This window comes from Budorcas taxicolor, chromosome 15 (assembly GCF_023091745.1).
Source record: "Budorcas taxicolor isolate Tak-1 chromosome 15, Takin1.1, whole genome shotgun sequence".
In the NCBI taxonomy this organism is placed as follows: domain Eukaryota; kingdom Metazoa; phylum Chordata; class Mammalia; order Artiodactyla; family Bovidae; genus Budorcas; species Budorcas taxicolor.
The window spans coordinates 74,556,320-74,582,723 of record NC_068924.1 but is presented as its reverse complement, the minus strand read 5'-3'; the positions used below and the strand labels follow the sequence as shown (position 1 = coordinate 74,582,723).

The following is a 26,404-nucleotide window of genomic DNA, read 5'->3' as shown; positions in this document are numbered from 1 at the left end:
GCTCTTCGGAAGCAGCGCAGACACGCCGGCTGCCCAGGTGGGTTTGGGGGGCCGGAGCAACCGGCCAGGGCCGGCTGCAGCTTCATCTTAAGAGCTTTTGGACTCCAGCTCCTTCCAAGCAAATTTCAAATGAGTCCAGAGAGTCAGTTAAAAGCCTAAAATCAGAAGCCCGACTCTCAGGGGTCAAACCTTTGTTTTGCTGGCTCAGTGTAATCACCAGCGAGTTATTTGTTCCCAACGTCATTCCTCTCATCTGTAAACTAGGATAATAAGAAAACCTACCTCTTGGGGTCACTGAAGATTCATGGAAAGCACTTTAAAAATGCTTGGCACCTAGAAAGCTTCAATAAATGTTAATAATGACACTTTTGCTATATTATTATTACCGAGCAGCTTACCGAGCAGGCTTTTCTGTTTAAGGCAAATCAAGGGCAGCTGAGCCAAGAGGCCTATTCCTAGAGACACTCCTGACTGCAGTATAGGAGGTAATATTCCCACCTCAACATCTCGTGTCATGGGGCACTCCTGGATCTGTGGCTGTGCCAGACACTCCTGTGCCCACTGAAGACAGAATACAGAAAACACCCTAAATGGTCACTACAGTCGGTGTCAGGACAGCTGGCTGAACTCGGGAGCACGGGGATGAGTGAGGAAAGGGCAAGAACACCGCCACTCGGTCCTCCTGCTGCTTCCACCTGTGTCCCTGGCACCAGCCTGGCAAGCTGGACAGCTGATGGCAAGAGCCGCTGAGGCAGCCTGGCTGAGTGGCATCAGCAAGTAGAGGACATCAGGCAAACAACAGGAGTGTCAGAACTGCTGGGATGAGAGTGCAGAGAAAAGGAGGAAATAAGCGCAAGCAAATTCAAGATAGTGACCGCGGGGCGCAATGCAAATCTCGAGTGTGATCGCAGGAAGGTAATGGTTTAACCATCTCGTCCTGTGACCGCAAAATGGGAGGTGTGGGTGTGGGGGAGCAGCTGGAAGAACTCTCCAGGCGTGCGGAGCAGGAATGGCCACGGAAGGAGGACAGGAGGCCAGAGGGTGAGGCGGTGGGCAAGGGGCTTCCGTACCAAGTCCTCGGCCATGGACTGGGCCCCGATGTCAAGGGAGAGGCTGCTCAGCTGAGGCGGGTTCTGAAATTCACGATAGAAGGTCCCCAAGTCCATCGGAAGGATGTCATCTTTAGAAAAAGCTGGTTTCTTGAAAAAAAAAAAGAGACCAACTCAAGTTTGGCTTGCCTTAATCCACAGTGGAAAATCAGACGGGCTTAACTATCAATAACCCTCTTTCCTTTCAGGAATTAGAGAAGAAAGGGCTCCTCCAGGCTGACCTTTGTGGAATCTTAACAGTTTTCTCTTCTGGGCAGCTAAATTCATCCTGGGGATGACCTCCCTCTATCCTGGGCAAATTTCTGTCCCCTTCCTTTACACTCCTCTCTTTAGCAAAGGGCTATCCATTCATGATCAGTGAACTCCGGGAGTTGGTGATGGACAGGGAGGCCGGTGTGCTGCAATTCATGGGGCTGCAAAGAGTCGGATACGACTGAGTGACTGAACTGAACTGATCCATTCATGAATAGGACCTGCGCAGGTCCGACTGGACAATCCAATCCCATTTCAAGGTGCATTTCAATCAAAGACATAGCACAAAATGCCTTGCTGCTCATGGGCCTCCACGTCTCCCCAAGCGGCATGTAAGGGCAGGTTCCCCACATAAAGGGCACAGCCGGCACCCACAGTCCCTTCCCTCTGCCTGGACCAGCCCATCGGATCCCCGAAGGCCTATTCAAGAGCAACAGGTGCTTCTAGGTTTACTGCCCCTGAAGCAGCAGCGGGCAAGGGAGACGCTGGCAACTCACGAAGTCGATCATGACGAAGTCGTCCTGGGTATGGCCGCTGCTGCCCCCGCTGGAGCCATCAGAGTGCAGGCTGCCCTGGAGAGGAGATGTAGTCTCTGGGGAATCTGGCGGATTCACCTGTTTCAGAACAAGGCGGAGGCAGGGGCTGGTCCTGGGCACTGGCTGTACACCATGAGCCAAGGGCGTGGGTAACGCTCCGCGGAGGAACAGTGAGTGGCCCGCCAAGAAGGACGACCACTGTGGCGCTGTCTCCCTGCAAACATCACTCAGCGACGGACTCACCATGGGGTCCGTATCCTCCAGCTCCAGGTTCTTGGGAGCAAACATGGCAAAGGGTATGTCCAAACTGGTCAGGGTCACCTGGAGGGACGCGAGAGAAAGTATTAGTGTGGCCCCTTCCCCCAGCTCGTCTGCTTCCTCAGGGGCTTCCAGAAGGCGGGGGGGCATCCAGCAGGTTCACACACTTCAGCTGGCCATGCCACCCTCAGGTTCCTGTCTTGCTGGAGACCCCTCCAGTCTCCCCTGCTTCCCACCACGTGCCCACAGCATCCACAGGACCCTGGAATTCAGCTCTGGAAGCCTGACCCACAGCAGTTCAGTAACAAGTGCTCCTCGCTGGCAGAGCTGCGGAGGACTTTCCTGTCTCACGCGAGGCTGAGTTGGTGACACTGCAGTGCGACGTGTGTACTAAATGGCGTGGTCTCCTCTCCTGTGAGACCCCAGAGCAACGGTTCTCAGCGTTTCTGGAGTGATGTCACAGGTCATTCATCCTCTCCATAGAAAATTCACACACAGCCACACCATTCTGCATGTGGTTTCAGTGGTTCCACAGGCCCCAGGTAAGACCTCACCCTAAGGGCTCACACATTCTCACAGGTTGTGAGGGCAGAAAAATCACCTGGTTGATGGGCTTGTTGACAAAAGCCCCCACTTTCCGGACAAAGATGGTCTCCAAGACATCGTGGGGGGAGGCCCGTCCCTCGCTGCCGTTTGATACAGTTTCAGCGTCCTCACTGGAGAAGAAACGGTCATGTTGGCTCTCCTTCTCAAACCATGGCAGAGCCTACTGGGTTCCCCGTAAACCCACCGCCTTGTGAGGCACCACCCAGGACAGCAACTGCCCCCACCAGCCCAGGCGTGTGGGAAATGAAGTCTGCCTGGGGCCCCGGTCACCCTCGCTTTTGAGTTGGGAGCAGAGGACTGCATTTCCTGGAGGAGCTAAAAATAGGCACATGTGAATGAAACTCGGTGTTACAACTGTATAAAGCTTCCATAAAATTCACTGTCATACCAGGGATAAGCATCAGTCACCGTGCATCCAGCTACCATACATATGGGCAAGCAGCTCTCATCAACGGCTAATTTTAATGTCAGTCCAGTTACAGAGCCAGACCCAAGATCTTACAGCCCCTCTTCACTTTGTCGTTTTGCTGTCTGAAGCTCCGCTCCACGTCTCCTGCCCAACACGCCCAACCTGGCTGCCCCTCCCTTTCCTCCCAGGTGGCGCAATGCTGAAGAACCTGCCTGCCAACGCAGGAGGAGGGGCGAGTTCGATCCCCGGGTCAAGAGCATCCCCTGGAGAAGGGAATGGCTCCCCACTCCTGCATTCCTGCCTGGAGAACTCCACGGAGAGAGGAGCCTGGTGGTCTACAGTCCAAGGGCTCAGAGTGGGATACGACGGACGCAACTAAACGACTCCCTCCCTCCCTCCAGACTGACGCTGAGTCCCGAAAGGTGCGGGACGCCAAGCAGAAGAAACCGGCTCAGACTGTCAGTCACAGCCCTGCGAGAAGCCGGGGACGGGAAAGCCCCAAAGCAGGGGCTCAAGATGGGGAGGACTATGCAGTCCAAGGGGCTCCCGGCCTCCAGACACCAGGGGAGACCAGCGCCTGAGAGCCCCCGGCACAGGGTCCTCTGTCTTCAGTTACTCCAGGTCATACCCCAGGAATGCAGGCTCGGAATACGAGAGTGAAATGACTACACCGAGGCTTTCTTGGCTGTCCGGTGGTTAGCACTCTGCTCCCACTGCAGGGGACACAGGCTCAGTCTCTGGTAAGAGAACTAAGACCCTCCACGCTGCCAAAACACAAAACAACACTGAAGAGGGCTCCCCTTTGATTGTCTAATAGGAGGAAAGAAGATGGAGGTTTGAGGGGCCAGGCATGAAAGTAACTGTTTTCCCTGATGGATGGCATGGAAAGATCCTTCCAAATAAACCCCCTCCCCCAACTCCACTGTGGGAATGGAAAAAAACAACCCAGGAATTTCTAGTATCTGAAAGTTCATTTAAGATGCAATGGGGCAATCGACGTCATTATTTCTGGGGCCTTCCAGTTAAGAGGGCAGTGGAGGTCAAGGCAGGCCCAGCTTCCCACAGAACTCGGGGTGAAACGGAAAGAGCGAGTCTGGGCTCTGTAATCCAAGAAGCCAGGCCTGTGCCTGGCCGTTCTGTGAGCTAACTGTTCTCTTAGGCCAATCACTTAACCCTTCTGAGATCCTGTTGCCTTCTAAAGGGAGGTAATGTGGTGACTTTTGCAGGGTGGGATTATGAGAACTTTCCACCCAATCCACGTCTTCAAAATCTGACTCACACTGTATCACTTCTGCAATCAGAAAAGACAAGGTTTCTGTTTGTATTCCAGTAAGGAAAAGCAGCTGTTTCTATGGGATCTGCAGGAGGCGAACACAGGAGAAAAAGAAACTGGATCCTAACTCCCACTGCAGACACACCATGATTCCGATGTCATGGGTGTGGTTAACAACACTCTGTTCTGGTCTCAGGGAATTCTGAGGACACCCAGGAAATCCACCTCAGGGGACGAGAGGAACATCTCAAAACACCTTCCCTGCATCAGGGTGAGGCGCACCAAGCCCAGCTGCCTACTGTCAGAAGCCAGTAGTGGTGCTCAGGGCAACCCCCCTCACACACCAGCTGCAATGCAAGATTCTTATCGGGAATTTGAAGGATTCCAAATTTTCCCTGCCAATGCCAAGCCTGAGCCAATGCTGAAAGCTACTCTTTACTTGCTGATACCAAATAAGCAGATGTGTTGGGAAGGACAGGCCCCTGGCTGGTCTGAAGAGCAGCTGAGCCAAAATGTGAACTCACCTGCTGGATGGCGTGGCGGCACAGTGGGCCCCATCAGAAGGGGTGTAGGTTGCCAGTCTCTCCTGGTCAGCCTGGGCACCATGGGCAGGCTGGTTGGGACCAAGGGGTACCCCACCTTCCTTCCCGGGGACCATTAGCTTTGGGGGAAAATGAAAAAATACAGTGAATCATGGCAATGTCAGGCAGGAGGGGAGACTTGCTGCCTAGCACGATGGCATCGGCTGTCCAGCTTTCCCCTCACCAATGCTGCCACCAAGTGGGCAGGAAACCTTGGAAATCTTGATCCTTTCTGGGGCTCGCTCAGTTAATCGAAGACATGCACGGAAGTGACTACAGAGGGAAAGAGGGGGAAAACACTCGGGAAGCTCTTCTTTTCTTTCTGAAGTGTAAGAGGCAGCCTCTCAGAATCATCTTAGTCCTCCGAAGTTAAAGAAGAGCTTTGGTTCAGAAGACTTAGAACATGGGTGTCTCAAGAGGCCCCTCTAGTGTGTCTGGGCAGGGGAGGCAGCACAGGAACCCCTAGTGTCCTCCCCATCTTTAAAGATACCTGGTGAGGGTGTGTGGTGTTTAAGCCAGCAGCAAACACTACTGGATAAGCCAGGTCAGCGGATCCAACGCCCAGGGCAGCAGGCTGATAGGAAAGGCGAGAGCTGGAGAGCTAAGCAAGAGAAAAACAAAGAGGGGCCGCGGAAAGGAGGAGGGAAAACAGCCACTCCCAGAGTGTGACCAGCGATCAGATCAGTGGGGTGAGGAGTGGGTCCAGCCCACGGCCGCACAGTGCGTGCGCTGCGGGGGAGGGCCTCATGTGAGGGTTACAGACAGACCAGGCCGTTGCTCTGAGAGTAGGAAGACAGACTGATCTGCAGTGGGGCTGACAGCCTCAGCTCCGTGCCCTCCCAAGGCCTCACAGGAGCTCCCTGCTCCCACTTCTCCCAGGGGTTCAGCTAACTGGCTCAGCTTCCAGCCCAGCAGATCAGGGGAGCACCGTCTGGGCAGAACTGGGAGCCAGAGCCAGCAGCTTTCCCAGGTCATTCTAGTCTCTTCTTTGACCTTGAGGTCCCTTTGAAACACAAGGCATCTTTTTAAATCACACCTTCCATTACCACTAGGTTTGGGAGGGTTCCTATTTATAGTGAAAAAGAAAGAAAACCACTCTTGGATGGTTTATCTGGAAAAAAAAAATCTAAACAACTCCATGTACTTTTCACATCAAGGGTAGGAGGAGGGGCGAACGATGAATCCTATTTTGGGCTGCTGTGCAATGGCTGCATCCTGTTAAAAATCAATTACCGCACCTCAAAATAACCCACAGAACACTTGGGGATACTTAAATAACTACACCCTGTACTTTATTTACAGTTTTCAAATAAAAAGAAACCATCTGATAATATCCCCTTCTTCCCAGTATGGACTCACTTGGTGGGAAAAGGCCAGTCCTGCCGTGGGGACCCTCAGAGTGTCCGTCACCACAGGAGCAGGGGTCTGAGAAAGTGCCTTTGTGGCCGTAAGCACACACTGTGCACAGACACACACGGAGACAGGAGAGACAGGAGAAAAAAGAAGGGGCTTGTGAAAGAAGTGAAACTCTGGAAAGGGCAGTAGCAACAGAGGCTGAAATGCAGTGAGGTCAGGAGGGAAGCAGGGAGAAAGCTGTATGACCGCCTTCTGAAAAGGACCACTTGGAAACGTGTTGAAGAAGAGAGTTTATCCCTGGCGTCCTCCCTGACGTGCAGGTGGAAAGCAAAGCTGAGTCGAGCTGCTATGACTTGGTGAAACCTGAACCAAGCATTAGTCTGCCTTTAGTCAAAAGAGGGTCTCTTTTAGAAAACTTCCAACAGGAGGGCCCTGAGAATGTACACAGAGTATGCTAAACTGGAATGAGGACGCCGAGACTAAGATGTTAGACTGAAAGCCTTTTTCTGGGGACTCAGAATCTGTAGGCTCAGGTTTAAACAGTTGAGGCTTGTTGGCTGTGCTTTTAAAATGCTCAGGGACCCAGCGGCGAACTTTCTTGCATCAGCTCAGGCAAGATGAGGTGGCGTGCAGGTGTAGGCATCAGGGTGTGTGTGTGTACATGCTCACAGTCCCTGAGGGTGTAGAAGAGCTTGATGGAGTGAAGGCTGGGCATTTTCAAAACTCAGGATTTCAAAGCTAATTATGGGCAAGATGATTGTTTTGGGTCTTGCTGTTCCATCTTTAAGTCTCGCCAATTAGCTAATTAATTAATGCCTAGAACTGGAGGTAGGACCAGATACAGTACAGGTTCTGAGTCACAACTATTTATTATAAACTCAGCTCTGTGCCCCAATGATACAACGATCCTTACTTTACTAGAAAAACAAAACCAGCCCATTAACAGGTATTTACTGGATCACAGCAAAAGCTCAAACAGAAATTGCTGAACACTTATGTGATTCCCTAGATTAAACAAAAGAAGAAACTATTTCAATATTTACAGGAACAAAGAGACCAGGTGGTAAATGATTTTTCTCTCTCTGTTCTACCATCAAGCGTCAAAATGAGTATTTCTGCACCAAACTGTATAGTCTTTGATTACAGGTACTCAGGGAGCAGTGACAAGGCTCACCCACTGGGTGCTCTCTCTGATGAAATCTTGACGAGATCTACTTTTAAACTGTGACAAGACACAATAGGCAACTGATAACATGAAACACTCAGGCTCTCCTTACACAGGTTAATAAACCTTTTTGCAAACCTCAGCTACAGAAATGACTTAACTTCCCTTTACCTTTGGGGTCAGGCTGAATTTCCACTGTATCAGAGAAAAAAGAAAAAATGATGTGTTAAAGCCCCAGGCTCACCATCCCTAACATCTCCCAAGTATATACATTGTTTATGAGTTTATCAGTTGTTAAATGAGCATTAAATGACATATTCATATTTTGATGATTTAAAAAAAACATCAGCTCACCAATGTGCACTAGTAAGAAAGTAAGCTTTCCTCCTTTTTTGGGTCAGTATCGCTCCCTGTCAGCAAGCACACCAGAAGCCACCCTCTTCCAGAGCAACGGCTATATGTATGCCTACATATATTAATGGGGAGGGGGGAAGAATAACAACTCCTACACCCCCAAACCAAACTGTCCAAACAATTTCACGAAACTCTCTTAAACTTTAAATTGTCACATTAGAAATAACAGTGATCCATGAATTTCTATAGTCCTTCATACATAAGTTAGCTTTTGTGCTTAACCCCTGTTTTTAAAACAAATTAGAACTATACTTTTAATTTAGTATCTAAAAGCACAGGATGGAATAAATTTAAATTTTTTCTTAATGAAGAAAATATAGAGGATAAAAATGTATGGACAGCTAATTAATTTGTTGGGTCTGACACCCCCAAGTAAGATGGCGAAAGTAAGATGGTGAAAAAGGATAATCAGGGGCTAATTTAGGCTTTCCAGGCGGCACTAGTGGTAAAGAACCCACCTGCCAGTGCCGGAAATGTAAGAGACGTGGCTTTGATCCCTGAGTTGGGAAGATCCCCTAGAGAAGAGCTCCAGTGTTCTTGCCTGGAGAATCTCATGCACAGAGGAGCCTAGCAGGTTATAGTCTATAGGGTCACACAGAGTTGGACACAACTGAAGTGATTTAGCGTGCACACATGCATGAGTCTAATTTAAAGGAAAACAGAATTCACTTAGGGAACCATCTAATATGAAAGAAAAGAGGAGGGAAAAAATAGAGGCAGGCAACGGGTAGATGATAAACAATCTGAGGTGGAAGGGAAGAAACGTGCCCTAAAATTCAGTCAGCTGGGAAAAACGACTCCTTATTTGAAGCAATCTCAGAACAACACGTATATCCTATACTTCTTTGGGGAAAGTGTTCACATTGCTTGGAGCCTGTGTTTTATTGAAACTGGCTGTGACACTGAAGATGGAGCCTAGTGGAAAAGTTAACGGTTAATCATGTTCAGAGAGGGAATGCAGACAAGCAGATATCTATGGAACTATTAAGGAAAACTGCATAGCTGGGGTCTTAATGGCATTTTATGCTAAATGATCACTGGCTCGTTTTTTGCTCCTTCCATTATTAGGAACCATATTTCAGAACCACTTCAAAGCAGCAGCAGCTACTGGGACTTCCCTGGTTGTCCAGTGGTGAAGATTCCATGCTTTCACCACGGGGGCATGGGTTCGATCCCTGGTCAGGGAATGAGGATCCCGGATCTCATGTGCTGCTGGGTTTGGCCAAAAAAAAAAAAAAAGAAGTAGCTGCTAGTTCTAACAAGTGTTGCGTTCAGTGTCTCTCTGGTGCCAGAACACAATTCTGATTTTGTAGGGGTTTTCTGTGGCTGATTTTCTAGGGAATTTTAAGATGTCACCAGGGAGGTAAAAGCTACATGGAATCTTGCATGTTAAGATCACAGACTAGAAATACTACAGTGTTATCTGCTGGGTAAGAAGGTTCTCCTTTACTCCTCAAAATAACTCCTTGAAATAATCACCACCACCACCACCACAAGAGGTTGTTATCTAAATTTTCACATGAAATTTTCATTTCATAAGGCCCATATATGTACCGAATAACTACCACCACGCCAGAACCTGATTCCCCCTACCTGGGAGGGAGGCGAGGTGGAAAAGGAGGTGGCGCACACTTCTTGAGAATCTTCCACAGAAGGACACGTTACTCCAGTGTCCTCGCCGGTGGTTCTGTGGTGAGGGGGAAAGAAATCATGAACTGACTGACGGCAGCCAATTTCATAAAGGACACAAAGAGAGCTGAGATATGGATGCAAGTTGTGGTAAGAATTCTTTCTGGCAGTCCCTAATGTCAAGGGAGGTGCACTGAGTCCTTGATAATTTCAAATATGTTCAGAAAGCAGCATCTAGAGGTTGACAATGGCTTTTTAAAAAAAATCCGAACATTTCAGCTGACATATCTTTTGAGAGCATTTTTTAAAAGCCTGGTCAGTGTAGGGCCAAAGAATCATCAGCAACAGAGAATGCAGTGAAATAAAAATCTAGACTCCAAAGACAAAAACCGATCCAACTTCACGAGTGCTTCACAGAAAGGCAGCATCTTCCCTGGTACACATCTATTCCAATCTCTCGACAACTCTGTTTTCTGGGATCTAGGCCTGGAGATGTTTGATTCTGAGGAATAAAACTGAATTGTGCCAGTGGTGACCTGAAAACCACCTAATCTGCAAAGGACATTCTTTCTCCACATTACTGCCACTCTCAGAGTTTCTAAGTAAAATCAAACCAAAAGTCAAATCAGTACTGTCTAGGTCAAAATATCCAACGATTTTCTGAGATGTGGTCTACCTTTTGTCTAGGGGTACCTGACAGGCAGCAGCAAGGATACAGCCAGCCACTCCACTTCCCTCCCCGTGGGGTCTCCATTCATGTGCCCTGCCTATCAGTGAGTGCGGATAAAGGTGCTCTACGGGCCTGTGCGAGATGGATGTTTCCGGAGCCACAGTTTGGAAAAGTTTTCCACATTCCTCACCTGTAATTGCAGGGGTGCATGGGCGAGGAGCTGGGATAGGGACGGTCCACAAAGTGATCAATAATAATGCCCATGATAGGTGGGGTCCTCTCAAAGTGCCTGTAATGCAGGAAGCAGATGGCCACATTTGTTAGAATGCCTTGTCACGGCCCCTGAAGCCCTCAGAGATCCCTTTGCCTCTTATCTATTGGAAGGAACCACAGAACCTCAACCCCTGCATCCCTGAAAATAAACCATCACTTCTCAGCTTCTCCAATCTGGAAACTGGGTTCTCTCAGTTCAGCAACGGCAACGCTGAACTCTAGGCCTAGCTGAGGCGAGGAGAGGGAGTGGTTGGAAGAAAAACAACTTTAATATCTTTGGAAGAGTTCCTTTTTTTTTTTTTTGGAAGAGTTCTGTTGGATTCCTAGGCTCTTTCCTCACCTGGTGGACATGAATGCCAAGTTAATTCTGTAAGCACAGGAAAGAGTGATGGTGCCCACAGGGGTACCCACTGTCCCAACACGAACTGTCTGGAAACCTAGGAAAAGAGATAAATAATAAGCTTTTTTCCAGACAATACTGACACTACCATCAGTACATCTTTCCCTGAACCATTCAGCCACTTGTACAACCTCTGGTATGACCCACTTAGCTACCTTGAATGCAGCAGCCTCAATTTCATACATGTGTGTATGTGTATACATATAATTTTATTTTAATTTATTCTATGTTGACCTAATACTGGCAGGGGAAAAAGCATCTGTTTCCTGATAAAACTACCTTCAAAGAGGTAAAATGATTATTAGTCCTAAAGCTTAAACAAGTCCTAACCAACCCTGTCCAGATATGCCAATAAGACATTAAAGGGGCACAGAGAGTTCCTCACACAAATACCTCAATTTATGAAGCAAATGCACTCCCACCCAAGCTGCCACCCCAGAACTAAGCACAGAAAAAAGCCAGGGCATTACAATAAAACTTAACGAGTTTTCTGTTTTACTTCCAATTTTTCAAAATTATTGATGCTCATCAGAAACGTTTAACATGATCACTGTAGAAAATTAGGAAAACAGACAATCATATAAAGAAGAATAAAGAATTCTGAGTTACTAGAACTTTTGGGAAAATTATTCAGTTATTCCCTGGTGGCTCTCCAGATCTCCTACCTGTCTTTCCCTTACTTGTATCACACATACTAAAATCATAAGCTGTGTAGTATTACAGGCAGCATCCAAGCACATCTCTGAAGTCAGGAGAACACTTAGCAACACTACAAATGTTTTTTAACCTTGATACATACCTTCCCCTAAGCCATTCAGCTGAACGTCCCCAAAATATATTCTGTAGGGAAGAAAGAAGAAAATGTTACTTGATTCTTTATTCTAAGGGCCTGCATATTAAACATCTAGAAACAAAGTCAACAAAACCAACCCTTCTTTTCTCATCTGCATGAACATCTCTCCGAATGGAGCAGTATTGCTACTATTTGATTAAGCTGTAGGCATGAAGATGGTTATGGAGAGGACTGGTTAAAAAATTAGAAAAACAAAAATTAAGTGTGACCTGCTGTTTAAGTTTCTTATTCCTGCTTCTGCAGCATATCTGTAAAGTGATATGCATGCATGCGCGCTAAGTTGCTTCAGCTGTGCCCAACTCTTTGTGACCCCATGGACTATAGCCTGCCAGGCTCCTCTGTCCATGGGATTCTCCAGGCAAGAATACTGGAGTGGGTTGCCATGCCCTTTTCCAAGGAATCTTTCCAACCCAGGGATTGAACCCGCATCTCTTATGTCTCCTGCACTGGCAGGTGAGTTCTTTACTACTAGCACCACCTGGGAGCCCTTTGTAAAGTATACCTACTGGGAAATAGAGAATGTACAAGCAAAATTGGCAAATAGTTCTGGAACTTTTATTACAGATATAAGACTTTTTTTTTTTTAGAATTGACACACAACATTATATTAGTTTCAAGGATATATAATGATTCAATATCTGTACACATTGCAAAATAATCTCCACACTAAGTCTGGTTAACATCTGTCATCATTCACAGTAACATAATTTTTTTTTCTTGTGATGAGAACTCTTAAGATCCACTTTCCTAGCAACTTTCAAATATGGAATAGAAGTCACTAGATTTTGAAGTGTGACCTTCAATCAAAGTGGGCTCACTCTGCTTCTCGAAAGTCATTCCATCATTCCAAAGTAAACTGACTAAGAAATTAGAATATCTTTTCCACCACTGAATAAATAGGCAAGACTGTTCTAAAACTATGAAAATCGAAACACAGTAGAACCTTTCCATGAATCTCCCTGGGAAGGCCAATCTATTTAGCAAAAAGTCTGAATTATAAAACACTTAAAATGTATTTTTATATTTTTGAAGTACTACTGTTGAAAATTAAACACATACATGGGTATGTTCAATAAAAACTAAGCTCTGACAATCTACAAAGCCCTAAGGTTAGATGTTAGAGATGAGATAAAGATAAACTAGGGCCAAGTCCTAGGATGAATCTGAATCCTAGGTCTCACAGATTACAGTTTGGAATGGAAGAAAAGAAATGTATATACATATCTGAAATACATGCAAGAAAGTTGACAGACACCATAAAACAGGGGTTAGCCAACTTTTGTTTAAAGGATCAGTTAGTAAATATTTTAGACTTGAGGGCCATATAGTCTGGGGCAACTACTCAGCTCTGCTCTCATACTACAAAAGTAGCCACTGATAATAGGTAAATGAATGGGGTGGCTATGTTGTAAAATAATTCTATTTATAAAATTATTTGTAAAAGAATTCTATTTATAAAAACAAGCAGATGGGGGAAGAATTCCCTGGTGGTCCAGTGGTTAAGACTCTCTGCTTCCACTGTTGGGGGCCCAGGTTCAATCCCTGACTGGGGGGAACTAAGATCCTGCAAGTTCTACAACTTGGCCAAAAGAAAAAAAGGCCTCGAAAAGTAAACACACCTAGGGTTGCTAGATTATTTCAACAGAACTAGTTAATTCTCTAATCCGTGGTCCTTCTATCCTTTTATACCAATTTCTTCTCAAAATCAGCTCTTTGCATGTAAGCCAAAGGCCAACACCCATGGCTCATCATTAACATGAAACAGAGTCCTGGGCTAATTTGGGAACCCTGACTTTCCAGGCTCTGCTCTCGCACTTTGCTAAATATCCTCTTCACCACCACTCTGGTCCATTCAACAACCTATATCAGTTCAGTCGGTCAGTCGTGTCCAACTCTTTGTGACCCCATGGACTGCAACATGCCAGGCTTCCCTGTCCACCACCAACTCCTGGAGCTTCCTCAAACTCATGTCCAACTCGGTGATGCCATCACTTCATGGGAAATAGATGGGGAAACAGTGGAAAGAGTGAGAGACTTTCTTTTTGGGGCTCCAAAATCACTGCAGATGGTGACTGCAGCCATGAAATTAAAAAGATGCTTGCTCCTTGGAAGAAAAACTGACCAACCTAGACAGCATATTAAAAAGCAGAGACATTACTTTGCCAACAAAGGTCCATTTGGTCAAAGCTATGGTTTTTCCAGTAGTCACGTATGGATGTGAACGTTGGACTATAAAGAAAGCTGAGCGCTGAAGAACTGATGCTTTTGAACTGTGGTGTTGGAGAAGACTCGTGAGAGTCCCTTGGACTGCAAGGAGATCCAACCAGTCCATCCTAAAGGAAATCAGTCCTGAACATTTATTGTAAGGACTGATACTGAAGTTGAAACTTAATACTTTGGCCACCTGATGCGAAGAACTGACTCACTGGAAAAGACCCTGATGATAGGAAAGATTGAAGGTGGGAGGAGAAGGGGATCACAGAGGATGAGATGGTTGGATGGCATCACCGACTCAATGCACATGAGTCTGAGTAAGCTCCCGGAGTTGGTGATGGACAGGGAAGCCTGGCATGCCGCAGTCCATAGGGTCGCAAAGAGTTAGGCATGACTGAGAGACCAAACTGCCTGAGGATTTAAAAATCCTTTCCATAGCAATCAAGACTGTGTATAAACAAAAGGATAAAGAACTTGGTTGCTTTGGAAAAAGCTGAGGTTCATAAAGGAGAATAGACAGGCAATCACAGTAAAGGTATAGCATCAACCATCCAAATATCTGTCCAAAAATTAATCATGGAATACCTGAATGCTGGTCAGACAATGTGCAAATTGATGAGTCCAAAGTGTGAATCATGAAGGTGAGCTGTTTACCTGTATAAGATGACATATTCATGACCTTGCTTTCTGGAGAGTCTGTAAGCTGGTGTCACCCTAGTTATAGCAAGCAGAGACTTCAGCAGCAATGACAATCTGTTGTACACGGCATAGGAAACTTTGATTTCTTTATCACACCTGAGGAGCAAAGACACTATCAGCATTCTCCTACTCGGCTAACACAAAACAAAGAACAAAAATGCAATGGATAGAGACATTAGTTATGCTCCATGAAGTGACTGACATTATTTGTCAGCATTAGAATATATAACTGAATAACCTTACTGTACACTATAAACTAATATGACATTAAATATCAACTTAATACTTCAATATTTAAAAGTCTAAAAAAAATCTGTTAGCATTATTCATAAATTCGGATAGAATATAACTTGATGTGCAGCCTAAATAACATTTTACAGAGTATTACAGTCAAAAGAGATAGTTGCTAATTAAATGCTGGAACTGTGTAAGATTAAATTTATAATTAAAACATCTTCTGAACTAAACTTCTAATCAGAGTGCTTTGTCAGCTCATCAACCAATTGTTGATGGTGACCAAAGTTTTACTTCCCCATGCAGCAGACAAAGGCAGGTAGGCAACAAAAGCTCTCCAGTATATTTTTTTCTAGCTTTGAAGCAGCTATCTTTCAAAGAAATAAAGCAGAACACTTAAAAACAGTAATTCAATATTGCAGTTGTATTACTGAAAGTACAAACATAATTTCACTGTACTATCTTACAGCAGTCTACTTCTATACATCTAACGGGAAATCTGGAGAAGTGCTTGGTACGAAAATTTTGGACTATAACCTGGCAACTGCTTTTTATTTAAAAAAAAAATAATGCCTATACCACTCATACTTATTAAAAAGATTTTTCCTTTGATGTGTTGCTATTTCCTCAATATTCCTATATATTCTTCTTGAAATTCAGGCAGGAATTCAGCTAATCTGCCCTGAAAAAAGAAAACGGAGGGGAAAATAACACGCATTCCCAGTCCGTGACCAACACAGCATGTCTAACGGAGTGGTGAGGGGAAATCTTATTGGATGTCTGCCACACAGAAAACAGACAAAACAGAGTAGTCATGTTACAAGAGCTCAAGGGATTTAACCAGAGAACTATGTGTGCTCTGGGAAAACAACAAACCCTTTTTCAGCCTCCTCTCTGCTCCTCTCCCTGTGTTGCCTGAGTCTCTCTGGACCGGCACTCCTGTTGAAGGTCATTGCTGTGCCTGGGCTGGAAGCCAAGCATGAGGCCAACTGTAGCAAAGACCTACCAGCTTTGTTAAGTGGTCAGAACACTCTCTGTGACTGATACAAGCCCTGCTTTTCACGTGATGTCGTGCACTTTATCCTCAGCTACCACAACCAAGGATTCTAAGATAGAGCAATTACATACTTATAAAATGTATTTATTTTTAATTGAAGGATAGCTGCTCTTTAATACTGTATTGGTTTCTGCCATGCATCAACATGAGTCAGCCATAGGTATGCACATGTCCCCTCCCTCTGGAACCTTCCTCCTGTCTCCCATCCCATCCCACCCCTCTTGGTTGTCGCAGAACGTCAGTTTGAGCTCCCTAGAGCTTACTTTTCATTCATTTCCAGACACCAGATTTCCAGCTCCATGGAATCTCCCTGTAAATGGAACAATAAAAGGTATTGTTAAGATATTATTAAAAGATATTTCAGTTTTGCTTTTGATAATCTTTATTATTATAAAGCACAATACAGCCACTATAAAAATATTACAGTATAAATAAGCAAAAAGATATCACTTAAAACACAGTGATTTTCCTAAATAAAAGTGAGCTCATACCATACATTCTATTTTTTATCTTTTTTTTTGTATATACTATTTTTAATCACTTTTTTATGTGCTTTAAACTGTGGTGTTGGAGAAGACTCATGACAGTCCTTTAGACTGGAAGATCAAATCAGTCAATCCTAAAGGAAATCAATCCTGAATACGCATCAGAAGGACTGATGCTGAAGCTGAACCTCCAATACTTTGGCCATCTAATATGAAGAACTGACTCCTTGGAAAAGACCCTGATGCTGGGAAAGAGTAAAGGCAGGAGGAGAAGGGGATGACAGAAGATGAGATGGTTGGATGGCATCACCAACTCGATGGACATGAATTTGAGCAAAGCTCCAGGAGTTGGTGATGGACAGGAAAGCCTCAAGGTGCAGTTCATAGGGTTGCAAAGAGTTGGACATGACTGAGAGACTGAACTGAACTGATCACAACATGGAATTCTCCTTATAATTAAAAATTCTACATTATTTTTAATGGCCACATAGTATTCTACCAGGGCTTTCTAGTGGCTCAGGAGCAAAGAATCTGCCTGCAGTGCAGGAGACCCAGGCTCTACGTGAGGGCAATTCTTTGGTTGCAGCAAGTGAGGACTAGTCTCTAGCTGGGGTGCAGGGGCTTCTCACTGTGGTGCTTCTCTTGTCGTGGAGCACAGGTTCTAGAGCACAAACTCAACAGCTGCTCCACAGCATGTGAGATCTTCCTGGATCAGGGGTCGAACCTGTGTCTCTTGCATTGGCAGGCGGATTACCACTGAGCCATCAGGGAAGTCCAATCACAACAGTTTAGAATCTGATTTCACAGATGCCTGAGAGAGGAAAGTTCTTCCTTTTGGACTCCCTAAGTATCACTAAGGAAAATAACTCACAGTATACACCAGTAATTCAATAAAGAGAATAGGATGTTTTATTTGGTACTAAGATTTCCAAAAAATAAGTACTGACATCATTCACACAATAAAAAATTAAGAGCCTACTATGTGCCATCCCAGGCATTGTGACAGGCACAGAGATGATTATTTATTATATCCTGCCTCGTTTCAAAAAGAATTGAAAAACTACACAGATAAATAAGGTGTGGCATAGCTGCTGACCTCAAGAATAAAAGTGTAAAGTATCAGTAGGAACATGCAATAATTGTCTACCATATTTTATTTATACACTTTACAAATAAGACTTAAATGAAATATAGAAGTGTAGTGGTGGTAGAGGTGGGGCTAAGTAATTTGGCCAGAGTTGCTCAGCTAGGCTCTGAATTTGGGTCTGTATAGCTCTAAACTCCATTAGTCCTTTATTATTCCACGCAGCCTCACAATCCTGTAGTGGAAACAGATTAATAAACATACAAGAAAAAATCTTTGCATCATGGAAAAAGGTGGAAAAACACATTTAAAAAAATCACATTCCAGCAAGTTACACTCTAAGAAGCAAATATAAACAAAGCACACAGGAAGTCTAGAGCGATTAGAAAGGGAGATCTTTTGGAGCACACGAGTGTTGACGGATGGGTAGAAGCACACCACTCACAGATGATAAATGAAGATGAGAGCGAAGAGTCTACTCCAAGTGGTTGGAAGAATAAGTACAAAAACCATGACCTCCTCGGAGAACCATGAGAGGATCACAGAGAGAAAGCGTAGGAACAAGGCTGGGTTGGAACCAGAGTGTAAAGTGCTTTGGGTGCTGAGCTAAGACCCTGTCCTGGCCATAACCTTACCTCAGAAGTCTTGAGTGAGATCTCCACACACATAGACCTCCCAACAGCAGGCAGCTGCCCTGCCAGGGCCTTCTTTGCTTCATGTGTAACCTCTGGGATGTCTTTGATTGCTAAATTGAACTAGAATACAAGAAGAACTTTGTGTTAAACACTCACAAGGAACATTATGGAATCAAAGTAGTAAGACTGGATACTGAGTAACGTGGGCCCTGCCCTTAATGAAGGACAGTCATTCACTTCTCCTTTCCCCTTAAGAGATATCTTGCATCAAGGACCCAAAACTCAGGTTGATAAGTTCTCACTCATCACAGAGGAAAACCAAAAAATATCCAGGACTAACATTCAATGAAGAACATATTTTCCAAGTGAATGGATCAAATGGAATTAGGCATTTTAATGTTATGACTTAGTAATACTAGAAATATTATTATTACTACACCATAATTCCTTGTGAGAAACACCATAGTATATCTCAGCAAAGAATAGGAATTTTACCCAGTCTGAACCCGTTGGGGAAGAAGACGAACGAGTACAAATCTTCTCTCCCAGTCGAGCCTGTACGATCACTTGGACAGTCTAAAAAAAAAACCAACCAAACAAAAAAATCAAAGGTGAAAAGTTTCAACAAACCGATTTGGCTCCTAATCAAGATTAAAACCCTCTCAATGCAGGGTTAAAAAGGTGCCAATGATCATAACTATACTTCAGGAAAGAGTAAGATTTAAAACCATCAAGAACAGAAAAAAAATGGCACAAAAATAATACTGTAAATATTCCTGAGGACCTAGTGTCAACCAATTAAGAGAAATCAAAGTCTGAGGCTTGTAATCTATAATATACTCACATGGCAGAAGGAAAGCTGCACACGGTGGCTCTGACTTTCATAAAGAAACAAGTCCAATCGTAGGTTTAAATATTCACTGCCATACACTTATGTAATCATAGTAGATTTAAACCAAGGAATCCACAATTATTCATATGACTTGGCCCATATGGCAAAAGTCTTCCGGCTAATTTTACAGCCAGAATCTACTGCATGGCTTGTTCTTACATAGCAATGGTTGAGAGGAAGGAGAGACAGAGGTGGAAATGATTTTTAGATTTAGGGAAAGATGCCTTCTATAGCACTCAAAATTCAGTTTTAATTTTTCATTTACACAGAAGGGGACAATAAGCGGAAAGTGAGGGATTTCAGAGGTAGCTAATGCTTAGGGAAAGATGCACCAACTGCTGTCCATTCTAGTCCAGTCTTTGTTCTCACCCCAAGGGAACACACTGTGCCAATAACCTGGCATAATAAGTTTGACATTTCTGCAAACAGGCTTGCAAAAAAAAAAGTTATTTTTTTTAACAAGTAGCTTTGGAAAATTGGAAGCTTTTTAGTTACACCCCCAGTACCGCCCCCAAATTTCACAGTTTGGTTTACAACAGACAGAAGTATCCCTTAAAATGGGCAAGCTGCAAGCTGTTATGCTGTATTTCCAAAAAGGGAGAGGCATGGAAGTTATTTCGAACAGTTCTAGGCTCAAAAGAACGGATATACTACCTTGAGGGCAAAAAACTTAATGAACTTGTCCAGGTCCTTTCTGTCCTGGGAATTAAGATCAGTTTCCATTGCCTATAGGAATCTAAAACAGAAAAAAAAAAGTGTTGAATAATGTGACTGTGTTTTAAAAGGGATTGCTACAACAAAGCATACAGAGATGGCATTGTCTACTAGCTTATGAATAGTCATGTAGGAGGTAAAACCTCCCCTCCCCTCGACTAAAGACACCAACATGAAGAACAGAAGATACTATCTTTTGAGGAAAATAAACTCCACACAAAGAGCTAAATCTATGGACCTAGAAAAAAGATGAGACAGGCCATTTTACCTGAATATGGAACTTTGAGCTTTTAAACTTATTCATTAAAAAAGTTTTATTACCCAGCATACTGAAGACCAAGTTTTAATGAGGCAAAAACTTCATTAAAACATAAAATAAGTTAACATCCCTTCAATCAATCCAGGGATCAAACCCGCATCTCTTATGCCTCCTGTATTGGCAGGCGGGTTCCTTACCACTAGTGCCACCTGGGAAGCCCTTCAAAAGACCACTAAATCAATTTAATTTTGGGTGGGAGTAGGGTGGGGGTAGGATGAGAAGGGGCTGGTATGAAGAAGAAAGCATTTAGGGGAGAGAAGAGTATGAACAAAGGCATATAAGCCACAGGAGAAAAATGGGTTTGGAACTATTAAGTACTCCAATTTTCCAGCGATCGGGTATGGCTGGTTTAGGCCAGACCACGAGAGTCTCAAATACAGTGCTAAAGACTGGTGCCAGAAAGGGGAGTACCCTCGAGGCTTTTGAGAAAAGGAAGCAACACAATCCAAATGGTGCCTTAGAAAGATAGCACTGCTGGCACATTGTAGAATAGTTTTGGGTACGGAGAGCAGGGAAATCAATTAGGTCCTTGGCAATAATTCAGGCTTGTCGTCAGGGCTAAAAGTCTAATAGAGACATGATTTGGAAATATGGATGGGAGGTATTTTAAAGGAAGAGCTGACAGGATTTAAGGACTGAGTGTAAAAAGTTTAAGTGGGTTTCAGTTAACAAAAAAGAGAGTGAGAGGGAAAGCTAGTTTTAAGAAAAGGATAGAACGCATGTACACCCATGGTGGATTCATGTCAATGTATAGCAAAACCAATACAGTATTGTAAAGTAAAATAAAGTAAAAATAAAAATTAAAAAATAAAAAAAAATAAATTAAAAAAAAAAAAGAAAAGGATAAGAGTTGAAACGGGAAATCATGAGTACAAGTTGGGTGGTGCAGAGGTTAAAGCGTCTGCCTGCAATGTGGGAGACCTGGGTTTGATCCCTGGGTCGGGAAGATCCCCTGGAGAAGGAAATAGCAACCCACTCCAGTATTCTTGCCTGGAGAATCCCATGACGGAGGAGCTTGGTGGGCTAAAGTCCACGGGTCGCAAAGAGTTGGACACGACTGAGCAATATATAAGAAATAAGATTCTTTATTGAGGTGTGAACTTACATCAGTGAAATGCACAAATCTTGGGTGTACAGCTCAATAAATATTTCATATGTGAACACTCATACGATGACAACCCAGATGGAGTTGTAGAACACCTATAAGCCAGAGGCTCCTCTTGTGTCCCCTTGGTCAATAAACCCACAGAGAAGTAATCATTATTCTAACCTCTATCACCATAGATTAGCTTTGTCTGTTTTGAATTTCTTATAAATGGAATCAAATAGTATTAACTCTTCTGTTGTGTAGCTTCCTGTATTCAGTAAGACTCATTCATAACACTGCACGCAGTAGTTTATATTCTTTTGCATTGCTATGTAGCACTCCATGTTATGAATATATCACCATCTATGAATTCTGCTGATGAACATCTGGGTTGTCTCTCGCTTTCAGCTGTTATACTCTCGCATGCCATTTCTGGTGAATAAAAACCCTCGCTGGGGTCAGACGTAAAGCCGGGAGTGCTGAGTTTGGGTCAGCAGGCATACCTTGTTTAACTGCACCTCACTTCACTGTGCTTCACAGATGCTGCTTCCCCCTTTTTAAACAAATTGAAGGTTTGTGTCAACCTTGTGTTGAACAAGTCTATCAGTGCCATTTTATTTTGTGCCTTGGTGTCATATTTCAGTAATTCTTGAAATATTTCGAAACTTCCACCAGCAAAAGGCTCAAGTGATGGTTAGCATCATTTTTTAGCAACATTCTTTTTTCCGGCCGTGCTGGGTCTTTTTTGTGTATGGGCTTTTCTCTAGTTGCAGCAAAGAGGGGGCTCCTCTCTAGTTGCGGTGTGAGGGCTTCTCTCATTGCGGAGGACAGGCTCTGGGCGGTACAGGCTCCAGCAGTTGCAGCACGTGGGCTCAGGAGTTGCGGCTCCCGGGCTCGAGAGCACAGGATCAACAGCTGTAGCTCACGGGCTTAGTCACTCTGCAGCCTGTGGGGTCTTCCCGCATCAAGGACTGAACACGTGTCTCCTGCACTTGCAGGTATATTCTTTACCAGTGAGCCACCAGGGGAGCCCTGAAGTATTATTAAATGAAGTTTTGTACATTTGTTGTTGTTCTTTTTCTAAGGCCATACTGTGGGGCATGTGGGATCTTAGTTCCCCAACCAGGGATTAACCCGTGCCCCTGCACTGGGGTCACTGGGCTGCCAGGGAAGTTCCTGCATGTTGTGTTTTAAAGACATAATGCGATTTTACTCTTTATAGTTTAAACACAACTTTTATATGTACACGGAAACCAAAAAAATTCATATAATTCATTTTATCACAGTGATCTGGAACCAACCCACAATACATCCAAGGTATGCCTGTGTTTAGCTTTGACAATCACTGCCAAACAGTTTTCCAGGGTTTGTACCAATTTATGTCACCACCACAAATGCACTGGGCTCCTGTGGATCCACAGTTATAGCACCCCTTGGAACTGCTGGTTCTTTCATCTTAGCCATCCTGGTAGAAATGTGGTGGTATCTCATTTAATCTGCATTGAATGACTGATGATTAAATTAAATGCCTTTTTAAAGGCATTTAATTTAATGCCTAAATTATGACTGCCTTTCCCCTACTGGCACTTTTTTTTCATGTGTTTGTTAGACATTTGGATATCCTCCTCTTTTACAAAGTGCTAATTCAGGCCTTTTACCCACTTAAACAAATATTAAAGTAAAAATAAAAAGATCTTTTAAAGCTTTAAACAGCTCAAGGCCCTGAAGCAACCCAGCTACAGACCTGAGGTAAGCACAGTGCTGGAGGACTGTGCTGCCCCTAAAGTGGGGACGTGTTCCTACTATCAGAGAATCTACCGATGCAAACGCTACAATGGCATGACTCTTGAGACTTTTTGTACCACTGGAAGCACTAAAAGGATTATCCAGTAACTAGAATTAAAGGGGCGGGGGGGGGGGGGGGGGGGGGTGGAGCTGTCTCCACAGAAAGACACCAGCACTTATTGTCTCCTTAGGCCTAGATACCAAGGATGTTAATTCATCCTCTACAATAAACAATAGGTGGTTTGCCTTTGCTTTGCTCTTGCAAAATTCCTTCTCTGAGTGCTCCCAGGATTATAAAGGGAAATTTGGTACAAACATTAAAGAGAGACCCACAGTTGAACTTTTCTTCCTGCTCTTTACTATGCTAACCAATTACTAAATCCTTCAAACTTTTGCTTATATAAAATCCTTTATATTTGCGGCATTTTCATTTCCATAGATAACCACCTTAATTCAAGCCTCATTTCTTATCTGGAAGAGATACCAGATCTCACTTTACCTTTGAAGAGGATCAGGCTATGCCATTCTAAAATATGCTACTTTGGCATAAAGATTATTTTAAGCTAAAGACATTTGAGATTCAACAGATGTAGAAAACCTTTTCAGCGCTTCCCTTATCTGACTAAAAGCAGCAACTTCTAAGAAATGAGGACTGCCATAAATTCTCATTTCAGGTTGGCATCTACTCCCAGGAGAGAGACCAAGAGTAAACCTAATATAAATGCCCCATCTGGGGGAGTTTCATGGTCATGAAAAAGATGGAAAAACCATTTGCACCCACACAAGGAAATATTATCACCAACTTTCTTACCTCCCATTTGTTCTCCTCAACATTTGTTGTTTCCTAAAGAAACTTGTTTGTTCTTCCTATAAAAGCCTTTCTCCCCCTCTCTTTCTTCTACTAAGTTAGGCATAGAAATTCCAAAATTTTACTACTTCTTTGAACTATTTATCATTGAGCACTCCTGTGGTATAAATTTTGTAGGCTTTAATAAACTCTATCTTTTCTCTTGCTAATCTTGTTTGTTAGTTTAATTTGCAGACACCGACCTACTGAACCTAAGAGGGTACAGGAAAAGTTTCTTCCCCAACCTTCTAGATTATATGGTAAACCTCAGGTAAACCACTGAATGGTTAGACTAATAAAGCATTATGTTGTAATATTGCTCCTATGTGCCAGAATTTTGGCCAGACTCCTCAGTCTGACCTTTAAGATACCACATGCAAAATCAGTAGTGAAAAAAGGGAAGTGATTTTTGAAAGGTAACTGTAAGCCTGAAGGCACTTTCAGGAAAGATGTTGGTCACTAAAAGTAGCAAATAAATGATCATCCTGGCCCAGGGTCTAGTGCTTGGATGTACATGCTCAAAAGAAACAAATTTTATTAGTTCAGTCAAGGTCTGGGGGGACTTCAGTTACAGGAGACAGTTTATATACACAAATGCAATTTATTAATTGAGAAATAAAACTGAGAAAGGAAGCATCAAGTGATTGACATGTTGCCTTTCTTAAAAGGAGACCATTTTGGGGACACTAAAATTTCTATCAATCCACTATTAACTTCATATAGCTTTCTCCACCTTGGCGGCAAGCATGTTGGAATTCTGACACCAAGAGGCTAGAGAGGGTCTTCTTGGCTGACAAGGCATGTATTTGACTTTTTTCTTTCTTTCTCTTTTTTTGACTTTCTTTTCTTTACAGACAAGTACCGATGTTAGTCATTGTTTCCAACATGTTATGACTGCCAAAACGGCCATCTACATTAAGAACCCCGATCAGACGGGTTTTAAGAAAAATACGCTCTACGTCGCTTCAGTCTTGTCTGACTCTTTGTGAGTCTATGGATCATATTCCGCCAGGCTCCTCTGTCCACGGGATTCTCCAGGAAAGAATACTGGAGTGGGTTGCCATGCCCTTCTCCAGGGGATGTTCCCGACCCAGGGATAAAATCTGTCTCTCTTAGTCTCCTACATTGGCAGGTGGGTTCTTTACCACTAGTGCCACCTGGGAAACCTAAGAAAATACATCAGCTTCTAGAGGACTAAACCAAAGTAGGGCTTGTAGGTTTGTTGCTGTTGTTCAGTAACTAAGTCATATCCAACTCTTTGCAATCCCATGGGCTGCAGCACAAAAGGCTTCCCTGTCCTTCACCATCTCCCGGAGTTGGCTCAAACTCCTGTCCATTGAGTCAGAGATGCCATCCAACCATCTCAGCCTCTGCTGCCCCTTCTCCTGTTGCTTTCAATCCTTCCCAGCATCAGGGTCTTTTTCCAATGAGTTGGCTCTTCAAAACAGGTGGCTAAGGTATTGGAGCTTCAGCATCAGTCCTTCCAATGAATACTCAGGGTTAATTTTCTTTAGGATTGACTGGTTTGATCTTCTCGTAGTCCAAGGGACTCTCTAGAGTCTTCTCCATAACCACAATTCGAAAGCATCAATTATTCAGCACTCAACCTTCTTTACGATCCAACTATCACATCCATACATGACTAACGGAAAAACCATAGTTCTGACTATATGGACTTTTGTCAGTAAAGTGATATCTCTGCTTTTTAATACAGTACCTAGGTTTGTCAGAGTTTTCCTTCCAAGGAGCAAGTGTCTTTTAATTTCATGACTGTAGTCACTGTCCACAGTTATTGTGGAGCCCAAGAAAAGGAAATCTGTCAGGGTTTCCACTCTTTCCCTTTCTATTTGCCATAAAGTGATGGGACCAGATGCCATGACCTTAGTGTTTTAATGTTGAGTTTCAAGCCAGCTTTTTCACTCTTTCATCCTTACCAAGAGGCTCCTTAGTTCCTCTTCACTTTCTGCCATTAGAGTGATAACATGTGCGTATCTGAGGTTGCTGATATTTCTCCTAGCAATCTTGATTTCAGCTTGTGATTCATCCAGACCAGCATTTCACACAATGTACACCGCATGTAAGTTAAACAAGCAGGGTGACAACATACAGCCTCATCATACTTCTTTCCCAAGTTTGAACCAGTCCATTGTTCCATGTCCAGTTCTAACTGTTGCTTCTTGACCTGCATACAGATTTCTCAGGAGACAGGTAAGGTGGTCTGGTATTCCCATCTTTTTAAGAATTTTCTGGTGTTTTTCTGGAATTCCCTTGCTTTCTCCATGATCCAATGAATACTGGCAATTTGATCTCTGGTTCCTCTGCCTTTTAAACCCAACTTATACACCTGAAAGTTCTCAGTTCACCTACTGCCGAAACCTGATAAATCTGCATACACGTCAAGAAGCAACAGTTAGAAATGGACATGGAACAACAGACTGGTTCAAAATTGGGAAAGGAGTATGTCAAGGCTGTATATTGTTGCTCTGCTTATTTAACTTATATGCAGAGTACATTGTGTGAAATGCTGGGCTGGAGGAAGCACAAGCTGGAATCAAGATTGCCGGGAGA

General features: G+C 43.9%; 1 protein-coding gene across 6 annotated transcripts in view; it reads right to left on the bottom strand.

The window, feature by feature from the left end:
- Positions 1 to 26,404, bottom strand: part of ATG13 (autophagy related 13) — a 47,351-nt gene that overhangs the window by 2,889 nt on the left and 18,058 nt on the right. For 2 of the 6 annotated variants that reach the window (XM_052652311.1, XM_052652313.1), the window contains 16 exons: positions 19,739 to 19,820; positions 18,688 to 18,768; positions 18,193 to 18,312; positions 16,252 to 16,298; positions 14,653 to 14,793; positions 11,731 to 11,771; positions 10,872 to 10,968; positions 10,449 to 10,547; positions 9,553 to 9,646; positions 6,384 to 6,482; positions 5,515 to 5,625; positions 4,968 to 5,104; positions 2,757 to 2,871; positions 2,141 to 2,218; positions 1,859 to 1,975; positions 1,071 to 1,199 (listed from right to left, as the gene is read on the bottom strand). In XM_052652311.1, coding sequence (XP_052508271.1) covers positions 1,071 to 1,199; positions 1,859 to 1,975; positions 2,141 to 2,218; positions 2,757 to 2,871; positions 4,968 to 5,104; positions 5,515 to 5,625; positions 6,384 to 6,482; positions 9,553 to 9,646; positions 10,449 to 10,547; positions 10,872 to 10,968; positions 11,731 to 11,771; positions 14,653 to 14,793; positions 16,252 to 16,298; positions 18,193 to 18,312; positions 18,688 to 18,768; positions 19,739 to 19,807 — 1,575 coding nt within the window. In that variant the 5' untranslated portion in view covers positions 19,808 to 19,820. The remainder of the gene's footprint in view (positions 1 to 1,070; positions 1,200 to 1,858; positions 1,976 to 2,140; positions 2,219 to 2,756; positions 2,872 to 4,967; positions 5,105 to 5,514; positions 5,626 to 6,383; positions 6,483 to 9,552; positions 9,647 to 10,448; positions 10,548 to 10,871; positions 10,969 to 11,730; positions 11,772 to 14,652; positions 14,794 to 16,251; positions 16,299 to 18,192; positions 18,313 to 18,687; positions 18,769 to 19,738; positions 19,821 to 26,404) is intronic. The other 4 variants (XM_052652315.1, XM_052652314.1, XM_052652316.1 and 1 more) reach the window with 4 other exon arrangements.